Here is a 12164-nt window from a genome sequence, read left to right on the forward strand (position 1 = left end):
AGAAGAGGACACTAGGTCCTCCTTGGTAGCCATTTTCCTCTGACTGCCAGGAGCTGCCAGCTCTTCCCTTTTCCTCTTGGCCCAGATGTGTGGCCTGACCCTTTTCTTAATGAAGTTAAAGGCCCACTTGTCCTTGGAGGCCTTGAGCAGCTCCATGATCTGCACACTTCCTGGATCATGTCCTGCATGAACTTGGTGTGCTTGCCAAGGTACCCACAGTGGCGGCTGTGCCTTGGCTTGCTCCCATTCTTGGTAACGATGTGACTCTTGCAGATGCCACAGGCACGGGTAGTGCAGAGTCACAGCTGCGGGTTTCCAGTGGATGCCGATGCGGGAGGCCTAAATCTTTTTTTTTTTTCTTTAATTTTCTGCAATTTGAATATGACAAGCCATAAGTGCAGTTTTTTGGAAGCCTGTAGTGCCGGTTACTTCCTGGATCTGTGGTTTGGTCACTGATATTACTTTGGGGGAATTGTCAGTCATTGCTTTAAAAAGTGTTTCTCCTGTTCTTCCCTTTTTCTGTTATTATCATTATGCAAATGCTGCACATTTGATAATTGTTGCACAGCTTTGAGATTTCGGTCTGTTTTGCTCTTTGCTTTTCGGTTTAGAAATTTCTAGAGGACAAATCCATAAGCTCACTCTTTCCTCAGCTGTGTCCAACTTTCTTTTTTTTTTTCTTAAAGATTTATTTATTTTTATTACAAAGTCATATATATAGAGGAGGAGAGATAGAGAGGAAGATCTTCCTCCGATGATTCACTCCCCAAGTGAGCACAATGGCCGGTGCTTTGCCGATCCAGGAGCCAGGAGCCAGGAGCTCCTCCAGGTCTCCCACGCGGGTGCAGCGTCCCAAAGCATTGGGCCGTCCTCGACTGCTTTCCCAGGCCACAAGCAGGGAGCTGGATGGGAAGTGGAGCTGCTGGGAATAGAACCGGTGCCCACATGGGATCTTGGCGCGTTCAAGGTGAGGACTTTAGCCTCTAGGCCATGATGCCGGGCCCATGTGTCCGACTTCCAAAGGAGCCTATCAAAGGCGTTACTGCTTTTTCTCCGTGCTATATCTTAGTCTGATTCTGATGCTTGTTCAGTTTTGCCTTTTTAGCAGACCTTGCAGGTTTTTTTGTTTGTTTGTTTTTGTTTTTATGTTGCATATGATGTACAGAGTCAAAGTAATTTTGGGTAAGTCAGTCTTTACTGGTGTGATAGCAGATTGTGGAAGGAAAGGAAGTTCTTGACTGCCTGGGTCAGCCTGTGCTCCTTGGCTGAGAAATTCATCTCCGGGTCTTGTATTTTCTCACCCTCTAGGTGGAGAGGAGGCTAAATGGGTCTGAAATAGAATGTCCTCTGTTGTCCTGGGTTGGTTAGACTGAGGTAGAACATGAATGGATTTGGTCAAATAGAAATTTCTCTTGAGGACAGGATTTGTTAAGAAAAACAGTGCTCTGGTGTTTCCCCTGCCCGGGGCCCACGGCCTTAACTGTGAGAACTTGGTAGAGCTCCTGGAAGTAAACCTCACACAATTGTGGGAATACATCTACAAATGTATTGCTCATCTGAAATTCACTGTGTTAAAGTAAGGTAGCCCTGTTAAAGTTGTTTGTTATAGTTTTGAAATAATGTCATCCCAGTTGATTTTATACAAAAATTTGTGTGGCTGAGTATCTGGAGATTTATTGTGGTCGTGGTCTCTGTTTTGTCTTTCTCTTCAGTACTTGGACCGCGAGACTGTTTCCGCCACATTCATCGACAGCAGCGGCCAGTTTGCTTCCTCCCAGGCGACCGGGGTCAGCCGGAATCCATACTGCGGCTATGAGCACCAGACCCTCTCCAGCCGGGAACGTGTGGAGGAGGACTCGCTGCTGGCATCCTTGCAGTGGCAGGGACCCCCTGTGGGCCCAGTCCCCTTTGTGAAAAGCACCGACCCGTCTTCCAGCTACTTTGTCATCTTGAACTCTGCAGCCCTCTTCAGGGTAGGAAGCCAGCTGGAAGTACTGGTGCATGTTCAGGATTTTCAAAGAAAGCCCAAGAAGTATGGCGGAGACTATCTACAGGCCAGAATCCACTCCCCCAGGCTGCAGGCAGGGGCCGTGGGCAGAGTGGTAGACTACCAGAATGGCTTTTACAAGGTTTTCTTTACTCTGCTTTGGCCAGGCAAAGTTAAAGTGTCTATATCACTGGTCCACCCAAGCGAGGGCATCGAAGTTCTACAGCACTTACAAGAAGAGAAACCAGACAGGGTTTATTTCAAGAGTCTCTTCCGTTCAGGAAGAATTTCTGAAACGACTGAGTGCAACGTGTGTCTCCCAGGGAGTCTTCCGCTTTGTAACTTCACAGATCTCTATACAGGGGAGCCCTGGTTCTGCATCAAGCCAAAGAAGCTCCCTTGCAGCAGCAGGATCAACCATTTCAAAGGTGGATACCTCAAAGGCCTGCTGACTGGTGCGGAGAGCGCCTTCTTCCAGAGGTGGGTGTCACTGGCTCTGGGCGTGGTTCAGAGCCCCTCTCCCCAGCCCACGTGGGAGATTGTGGTTGTGGCTGTGTGTTCTTTTCAGAAAACCAACACGTCTGTGTTTTCTATTAGTGTTTTCCAAGTGAGGCCTAGTGCTCAGTTGTGGTTCCAGTTAAGGATCTTTTTACATTTGAATATTGATTTTTTTTCACCCACATATCAATGTTTCACTTTAGAACATCAGCACCTATTTGTAAATGTATGAGAAGATCATCTGTGCACAGGAAACATCTTTAAAGTCACCTGAGAACAGAAATGCTAGGACTCTAGTAGTTAGGCTGGTATTTTAGCTTCATGTTTTAACAACTAAAGAGCTTTCAAGTGCCCTTTTTCTTGTTTTTTAAACATCTTACAAATATTTATTCATAGGAAAAAAGCATAAATATGGCAGTATTGTTAGGTTTACTTAACATACATGGAAAAACAGGAATGCCATAACACTACTGTGCATTTAAAATTTTGCTTACTTTTTTTTTTTATTTGACAAGTAGAATTAAAGAGAGCTACACTTTCTGTCTGCTAGTTCCTTCCCCCAAATCCCCACAACATCCAGGGCTGGGCTGGGTTAAAGCTAGGGGTCAGGACTCAATCCAGGCATTCCACGTGGGTGGCAGGGACCCATGTCCCCGGGCTGTTTTCTGCTGAATTGGCAGATAGGCACTTCAGTGTGGGGTGTGGGTGTCTCCAGCGATGGCTGAAACTGTTATATAACAGTGCCCACCCCATGTTTATTTATTTAAAAATTGAAACTTTTGCATTGTGGTGGTCCAGTTTCTATTTCAAAAGCAAGCATAAAACATTTTGATCCTAATGATCCATATATGGACTCATATGCAAAATGGAATGAACAGTGTATGCAAATTACATATTGCATTTTCCCATTTTTTGTTCTTAAGTGAAATAATATTCCTATGGAGTAAAAAGTTTTAAAAACTGTATGGTCAAAAGTACAATTATTTGAGAAAATACATATTTTTTATTTAGAAACCTTTTCTATTTTTTTTTCTTTTTACATTTTTTGTGTCTTTTTTTTTTTAAGCCTTTTTTACTTTTCTCAAAAATTTATTGTTTGGGAGGCCGAGATGAGGGAAGACAGAGACCTCCCAGCTCCTGGTTCATCTCCCAGGCGCCTGAGCAGCTGGCCCAGGGAGGTGGCTGAAGCTCACAGCTGAAGCAGTCATGGGCTCACAGGTGGCAAGAATGCACCCTTGAGCTTTCTCTGTGTCTCCCAGGGTTGACATTAGCAGGAAGCCAGAGTCAGGGGCCGGAGCTGGGGACTGGCGTTGGACATGGGTGCTTTTAATCACTAGTTTAAGAAATGTTTTTTACTTTTTAATGTATTACATACTTTAAAAAACCTCTGGGCCTGGTATGGTAGCCTAGTGGCTAAAGTCCTCACCTTGCATGCACCAGGATTCCATGTGGGCACCGGTTCTAATCCCTCTGGTTCCACTTCCTATCCAGCTCACTGCCTGTGGCATGGGAACGCAGTTGAGAACAACCCAAAGCCTTGGGACCCTGCACTCATGTGGGAGACCTGGAGGAGGCTCTGGGCGCCTGGCTTTGGACCGGCTCAGCTCTGGCCATTGCAGCTATTTGAGTAGTAAATCAATGGATGGAAGATCTTCCTCTCTGCCTCTCCTTTTCTCTGTATATCTGACTTTTCAATTAAAAGAAATCTTAAAAAAAAAAAAAAAGCAACAAACCAAAAACCTGAGCTGAGAAGTACTTTTGTTGAATACTGATAGAGACTCTAAAAGCTTTTGTGTTTTGTGTCCATGCGTAACTTGATGGGGGGACAGTTGCTACTTAATAAGGTATACAGAGCTGAAGGATTCCTTTATAATAAAATATTGACATTTTATAACAGTGGACTTGGCTCATGCTGTTTTGGAGGGCTAGCAGAAGAAGCAATATTCTGTGTAGTTACTTCACCGTACTGTATTTACTATACTAAACAAAATAATTCCTAAAATCTAAATCTAAACAAAAGTGTTAGTTTAACCCTTTAGTTTACTTTTAAAATTTAGTTTTAATTCTGGGCTCAGGTTTCAGCAGTGAGATTTTTTTTCCTCATATGTGAGGACTGTGGTAGTCAGCTCGTTTTTATTTATTTATTTATTTATTTTAAGATTCAAAGCACCACTTTTATTACTAAGACCAAAACAAAGTTTTCATTTTTAGTTAAGAAAAACATATATTTTGTTTGTGTTAATTTTTGTAGATTTGGGCTGTGTGTGTGTGTACATATAAACAAATATGCCTATTTTTAATCACTTCTCTGTCCCCCATTGTGGAAACTCTGGGTAGTAAATATCTATCAGTTATATTCCTGAAGTTTCTCAGAGCCTCTTGATCTTACACCAAAGGTTTCACAATCACTGTGGCGGCACCAGCACCATGGCAAGCATCATGGCACAGTCCATTATTGTTGACATTCCATATGGGCCCGTTTCAAGTCCCACCTACTCCACTTCCCATCCAGCTTCCTACTAATGTACCTGGGAAAGTCAGAACTTCGCCCAAGTACTTAGGCTTCTGTCATGCACATAGGACACCCAGATGATGCTCCTGGCTTCTGGCTTCAGCCAGATTCAGTTATGGTCTTTGTGAGTCTGTGAGGAGTGCAGTGATCTCTGTGTGAGTCTCTCCTCTAACTTTGCCTTTCAAACACACAAACTTTTTGGTAAAAGTCTCTATGGAAACTTAGAGGCTTTTGTCACTCCATAGAGCATCCTTGAGTCAGCTTGTTTTTAAATTTGGTATTGTCAGTCTACTGAGCTGCTTAGCAGAAAAGGAAAAAACACAGCCTGCAACTTACTCAAATTCCATATAGGAAATAGTAGGAGAAAGGTTAAATAATTAAATAAATTAAAGGCTTTAAAATATGGCAGGTTCTACCATTAAAAACATTTTGTGCTGTGCTGTAATGGATAAAGGTGTCGCCTGCAGCACCATCATCCCGTGTGGGCACCAGTTTGAGTACTGGTTTCTGCATTTTTGATCCGACTTACTGCTGACATGCCTGGAAACGCAACAGAGAGTGGCTGAAGTGCTTAGGCCCCCTGCACCTTTCGTGGAAGACCAGGAAGAAGCTTTGGGCTCCTTTGTACTCACCTGCCCAATCCTGGCTGTTGCAGCCATTGGGGAGTGAACTGGTGGATGGAAGATTTTTCTATGTGTCTCTGTAATTCTGCTTTCAGGTAAATTAAAAAAAAAAACTATCTTTAAAAGAAACCAATAAAAGGCCTATGAATTTGGAAGAATATTATCTTCATCTCGCCCTTACATGTGCGACTTGGCTGCGGCTGCTTGAGGTCATGCTGCTGTGGAATCATAGCGAATGTCTTTCCCTGGGAGTTTTCTGGGAAAACAGTATTTGAAAGGACATAAGTTTTTGGAAACCAAATATTTGATAGAGTCCAGATAATTGACTTTTGTCTTCCTATTTATTTTTCACTGTGCACAAGTTCTGATATATTATGCCAGAATCTGAAAAGAAAAAGAGAAAGGTGGAAGTTGATCTTTTTAGTGAATGGAATGGCCTGAGTGTGTTATGATGATGTCCATTTTTACCTTCCTTTCTTGAGGGCTCATAACTTTACTTACCAAAATTTAAGAAGTTTAGCCTTGATATTGGTTCCCTGAATGACAGTTGGAAAATTGAGGTGAAATAATTTTTGTTCTTAATGCATTAGGGGGAAAAGTGTGGATCTGGAGAAGGGCAACAGGACTTTGCTTGAAAGATCTTGATTAATATAGATGAAAGGGCTGTAAGAATGAATTTATCACTTAAGAAGTTTTATTTTTGTATGATTTCTTCTTTTAATGTATATTTTTAAAAAATTAAACCTTAATTTTTCCATGAAGTCTTTTAAAGTAATGTTTAGAAGTGTTACAAGAATAACAATAATGGACACAGCAACCTTTTGTACAGATTCACCATTGTTAATGTTTTGCCATGTGTGTTTTGCTCTCTGTGTGTGTGTTTATTGTATGTGTGGATATAATGGCTTTTCCACTCTGGACTGAGTTTGAGTTATGGACACATAGGACTGCACTTCATGGGTATATATCTGCAAAGAACATGGCTGTCTCTAACATGTAACAGAAGAATTACCTTACTTCTTTAAAAAAAGATTTATTTATTTTTATTGCAAAGTCAGATGTACAGAGAGAAAAGAGCTTCTGTTTGTTGATTCACTCCTCAAGCATCCGCAATGGCCAGAGATGAGCTGACCCTAAGTCAAGAGCCAGGAGCCAGGAGATGCTTCTTCCGGGTCTCCAGCATGGGTGCAGGGTACCAAACCTTTGGACCGTTCTCGACTGCTTTCTCAGGCCACAGACAGGGAGCTGGATGGGAAATGGAGTCACCAAGATTAGAACCGGTGCCCGTATGGAATCCGGGTGCATGCAAGGCGAAGACTTTAGCCACTAGGCTGTCGCTCTGGGCCGCAGAATTACCTTACTTTTAATTTTTGTCACTGATACAGCAGTATTCTCTAACATCTAGTCTGTATTCAAGTTCCTGCACTTGTTCCAGTGTGTTTTATGGCTGTCTTTTAGTTTTAACTATTGCTGTCTGTAGTCATACGTTGTATTTAGTTATCTCTTTAATTCAGAAAAACTCTTTAGCTTGTTCTGCTTTTTTACTTTGGAATTGCTTTATTGTTGCTACATGATTAATTGGATGTTAAATATTTTTGCATGAAAATTATAGAGATTATTTTCCTACAGATATTTTATAGGGACATTACGGTAGAATTGTAATTATGTAATTCTAGAGAAATAAGTTATATTTCTTCTTTTTCTTACTGTGAAACTCAGATGACACGAGAGCTGTTGATATGTGCTGTCTCAGAATCTTGTCCTCTCCTGAATGTTTGTCTAGATTCGGAGTTCTGTCCTTCTGTCTCATAACCACCCATATGTACTTCCTTCACTTGTTTTCTGTCTGTCCAGCTAGACTGTCATTGCCGTGGCTGTGGAGCTGCTGTTGGGTTTGTGAACTGTAACAGCCGTGGCATCAGGGACAGTGGTAGCTGAAGTGTTGTTTCCTGAATGAACAAATCTCCTGAAATTGAGGGGAAACTACTAATCATGACTACATGTTCCCATCCCAGGATTTTGGAAAGCCAACATTTTGATTGTTTAATTTTCGTTAGCGTCAGAACGCTAATGAATGTCTAGTTTTTGGAAGAATTCTGCTGGGATGTCTGTACTCGTGCCCTGGCCTTTACTCTCCTCCAGGTTTTTATGCAGCAATCTAACAATACTTACTGAGCATGAGCTCTGGGATGGGCCTGTGCTAGGTGATGAAGGTGAAAAGATGAGCTCTGGGATGGGCCTGTGCTAGGTGATGAAGGTGAAAAGCTGAGCTCTGGGATGGGCCTGTGGTAGGTGATGAAGGTGAAAAGCTGAGCTCTGGGATGGGCCTGTGGTAGGTGATGAAGGTGAAAAGCTGAGCTCTGGGATGGGCCTGTGCTAGGTGATGAAGGTGAAAACCTGAATCCATGTCTTCAAGGTGATGTGTTTTAGAAAGGGGAGCAGACACTGAAGAGTCACAGTGTTGAAGAACAGGGACACATTTCAGAGCTGGGCAAGGCCTGAGGAATCGACCTCGCGACTCAAGAATGTAAACACTGGCAGCCTGAAAATCAGTTAATGACAGAATAGGCCTTCTTGTTGGCCTTGAGAGCAAATAATTCTAATCAGAACTGCTCACTTAGGGGTTGGCACTCTTGGACCTGGCTATGGTACAGTGAAACATTGTTAAAAATCTGTGTAATTCCCTTTTAAGTTTTTGGATCCATTATTCTAAATACTATAGCAGGCCTAGTTTATTCATTGTTTGTTATTATTTTTAAGTTTGTTCTGAAGTAATAAGGTTCTGTGAAATCACAGCCATTCTTTCAACTGTAAGTACAGATAGATAATTGAAAATAAATGTCTACGGCTCTAAATTTCTGCTTTTTTTTATACCTCTTAAAGTGGTGTCAACATCAAAATGCCCATCAACTCTAGTGGACCTGACTGGGTGACTGTGATTCCCAGGACAGTGAAAGGTAAGATGAGCAGTGAACTCAAGAATGGGTGGCTTTTCTTGCTGAATGGTTTGAAGCTTTGTTATTTCCCTGATGTTACAGAAATGTTTGCTGCCTTTTCAGTATGCCATGGTAGCCTCTGGGCACAGTTTACATTATTAAGGTAGTTGTTTGGTTGTTAACAATTGGGTTATACTTTACATGTTAATTGCAGGCTTTGCTAGTTAGGCTGATGTAAAAGTAGTATTCCTCTGCCCAAGCTCTTTGGTTCTTCAAGAACCTTTAGACCTGTGCTGTTCAATATGGTAGCTGCTAGTTATATGTGCCGGTTTAAATGAGAACGTTGGGCCCGGCACAGTGACCTAGCAGCTAAAGTCCTCACCCTGAAAGCGCCGGGATCCCATATGAGCGCGGTTCTAATCCTGGCAGCTCCACTTCCCATCCAGCTCCCTGCCTGTGGCCTGGGAATGCAGTCGAGGACGGCCCAAGGCCTTGGGTTCCTGCGCCTGTGTGGGAGACCTCGGGGGGGAGGGGGAGCAGTTCCTGGCTCCTGGCTTTAGATGGGCGCAGCACCAGCCGTTGTGGTCACCTGGGGAATGAATCACCAGATGGAAGATGTTCCTCTATGTCTCTCTTCCTCTCTGTATATCTGACTTTGCAATAAAAATAAAATAAATCTTTTAAAAAAATGAGAATGTTAAACTACTTCTAAAATTCAGTTCTTCAGTGACACTTCCGTAGCTACGTGTGGCTAGTGGCTGCCATATTGGGCAGCATTTTTTATAGGATGTAGGATGTATCTGTTATCACAATAGATCATTTTGAACATTGTTTTAGAGATGCTCAAGGAAGTATATAAAATCATGGAGAACAAGAAACATGGAGTTGGAAAAGAGTGGTTGTTGCAGGTGTGGTCTCAGGACCAACATTATCAGCGTCATCGACGGGGACTTGCTAGAATTTCAGATGAAAAACTGGTGGGGTTTAGAAGTCTGTGTCTTAAACTTCTCAGGGGATTCTGATCCCTAAAAAAGAATGAAAACCAGAGTATGTGTGTTATGCTAATTTTTAGAAAGGATGAATATTTTTAAGGAGGCTTATGTAGATGGCAGGGAAGGTTCTTTGAGCTGTTGAAAGTGTTTTATTCAATAGTATCCCACACAGTGATGATACAAACCCCATTGCCGCAGGAACCACTGTGAAACGCACATGGATCAAGCAAAATAGGAACTAGTGATGTGCATGCTGTGAGTGTGGGGAAAGAGTTTAGGAGCAAGCCTCATCTCTGGGGGCTGGGGCTGGTAAAGGCCTATCTTCAGTTCCTGCTGATTCCTTTACTGTGTAGGAACAAATTCACAGGCCAAATCTGTAAGGTTTTTATTATTTTTTTCATGACAAACCAAGTCATAAATTTTAAATGTGCTGCTACCAGATTTTAAAGCAGTGATATACAGTTCAAACTTTTAAAATACCAGGTGTACTAAATAAAATTTGCTTGTGACCCAGATATACTCACTGCCTCTCGAATCTCTGGTACCCACAATTTTACTCACAGATTTTCCTAATAAAGAATTGTGCTTCATTTGCTTGACCCAGATTTATTACTAATTTTAGAGGAGACATATGTGAAATATGATTAACAGAAATACTTTCATCTTTTAAAAAAAAAAGATTTATTTTTATTGGAAAGACAGAATTACAGAGAAAAGTAGGGACACAGAGAAAGATCTGCCATCTGCTGATTCACTCCCCAAGTGGCCACAATGGCTGGAGCTGAGCTGAGCTGCTTCTGGGTCTCCCACATGGGTGCAGGGTCCCAGGGCTTTGGGCAATCCTCTACCGCTTTCCCAGGCCACAGGCTGGGAGCTGCATGAGAGGTGGAGCAGCAGGGACACGAACCAGTGCTCATGTGGGATCCCGGTGCATGCAAGGCAAGGATTCAGCCACTGGGCCGCCGCTCTGGGTCTGGAAATACTTTTATCTGTCCGGGACTCACGCTTGTCCAGGTATGACATCCTCAGGAAGCCCCGTCCCACTATCAGATCTAGTCTTCTTTCCCACAGCTGTAACTTTCTGGTTTTCATGTTAGGATGACTGTGTGTCCCAGGGGATAATTAGCGGGGGAAGCGTTTATGGTTAACTTGTGCCCGACCGATCTGGAGAACAGCTGGGAAGAGATTTGGCTTTGTGTTATGCGGTTCTGTTGAGAGAGAAGACAGTGATTCAGTAACTAGTGAGGATTTTGATGGATTTTTACAGGGAGAAATTAACCACAAATCAGAGCAGGCTTAACTGGGTTTGAATAAGATAACCATCTTCTAGTAGATCTGTAGCTGGAGAGAGAGGAGGACGTTTGCTTTTATGTTATATATTGGTCACTCAATACGATGTCATTTAACTCCATAAGGTCGTAAACAGTAGTTGATGTTATATTGCGGCTTTTAATTGGTTGGGATGGTCTACCCAAGAAACCGTTGAACTTATCTGGACAATAAGACGCTGGACACTATGCAAAGTATATGCTTGCAATGAAAAAATGAGGATTGGATTTGAACTGTAACACTGCAACAAGATGGAGGAATCCACCATGGGGGGAGAGTACAGGGAGGGGTTGGGGGACTCCCAGAGCCTATGAAACTGTGTTATACAATCAAATGTAATAAAAAAAAATGTAATTAAACATTACTCTTCATTCAAAAAAAAAAATTAACTTTCAGGTGGTTGGCAGAACTTCACTGAAGTTCACCCTAGTTACCATCAGGGGGCACTAAAGGGCCCTAAAACAAAGGCTCATTCCCCCCACCCTTCTTTCCTGCTATGCAAATACTGTTTCTGCTTAAGCTTTCACATACCAAATTTAGCATTCAGCAAATCTTGCCTGTGATAATGTCTTCTGTGGATTTCTGGTGCAGACCTAACTTATTGATTAATAGTTGGAGATCTTTAGCAAAGAAGAGTGTATCTTTTGTATTTGCTTATTTATGTAAGTATGTATTTATCATTCATTATTCAGTGTATAATCCAGGCCATTGAGCCCTTATTGTTCTAGTTTTGGCAATGGGGAGTTTTTCTAGTTTGCCTTCTGTGCCCTCTCAATCTCTCTTCTTTATTTAACACTTCTCACTTTCTGGCACTATGAGATTTTGTAGGTCACCCAGCTTGTATTTCCTGTGTTCATTCTCTAAGAAGGTTTGGTAATCTTTTTACTTGTTATTTCACTTGTGAATCCCATACTTCGATATTTTTTTCCCCTGTGAAATTTTTTAATTTATGTGTTAGCAAATTTTTCTATGGGTGAAGTTATTTCGACCTCAGTGAACTGCTTGAGATGAATGATACTACTCCCAATTCCAATTGAAAGCAAATATGGTAATTTTTTAAAAAGACTTACTTTCATCTGACAGAGAGGGAGAGAGAGAGAGAGGGTGAGAGAGCAGGTGAACACTGTGTGTTGATTCACTTGCTTGCTGCAATAGCTGGGAGCTGGGAAGTGAGCCAGGTCTCCCACGTGCATGGCAGGGACTCACCTCCTTGAGCCACCACGTGCCGCTCTTCAGGGTGTACCTTCGTGGGAACCTGGACGGGGAGCAGGAGTGGGAGCTTCAGCT

General features: G+C 42.3%; 1 protein-coding gene across 3 annotated transcripts in view; it reads left to right on the forward strand.

Moving 5' to 3' along the window:
- Positions 1-12164, forward strand: part of NXPE3 (neurexophilin and PC-esterase domain family member 3) — a 39710-nt gene that overhangs the window by 17578 nt on the left and 9968 nt on the right. For all 3 annotated transcript variants that reach the window (XM_004593251.2, XM_058661821.1, XM_058661822.1), the window contains 2 exons: positions 1713-2467; positions 8504-8577. In XM_004593251.2, the coding sequence (XP_004593308.2) occupies positions 1713-2467; positions 8504-8577 (829 nt within the window). The remainder of the gene's footprint in view (positions 1-1712; positions 2468-8503; positions 8578-12164) is intronic.

This window comes from Ochotona princeps, chromosome 3 (genome assembly GCF_030435755.1).
Source record: "Ochotona princeps isolate mOchPri1 chromosome 3, mOchPri1.hap1, whole genome shotgun sequence".
Taxonomy (NCBI): Eukaryota; Metazoa; Chordata; class Mammalia; order Lagomorpha; family Ochotonidae; genus Ochotona; species Ochotona princeps.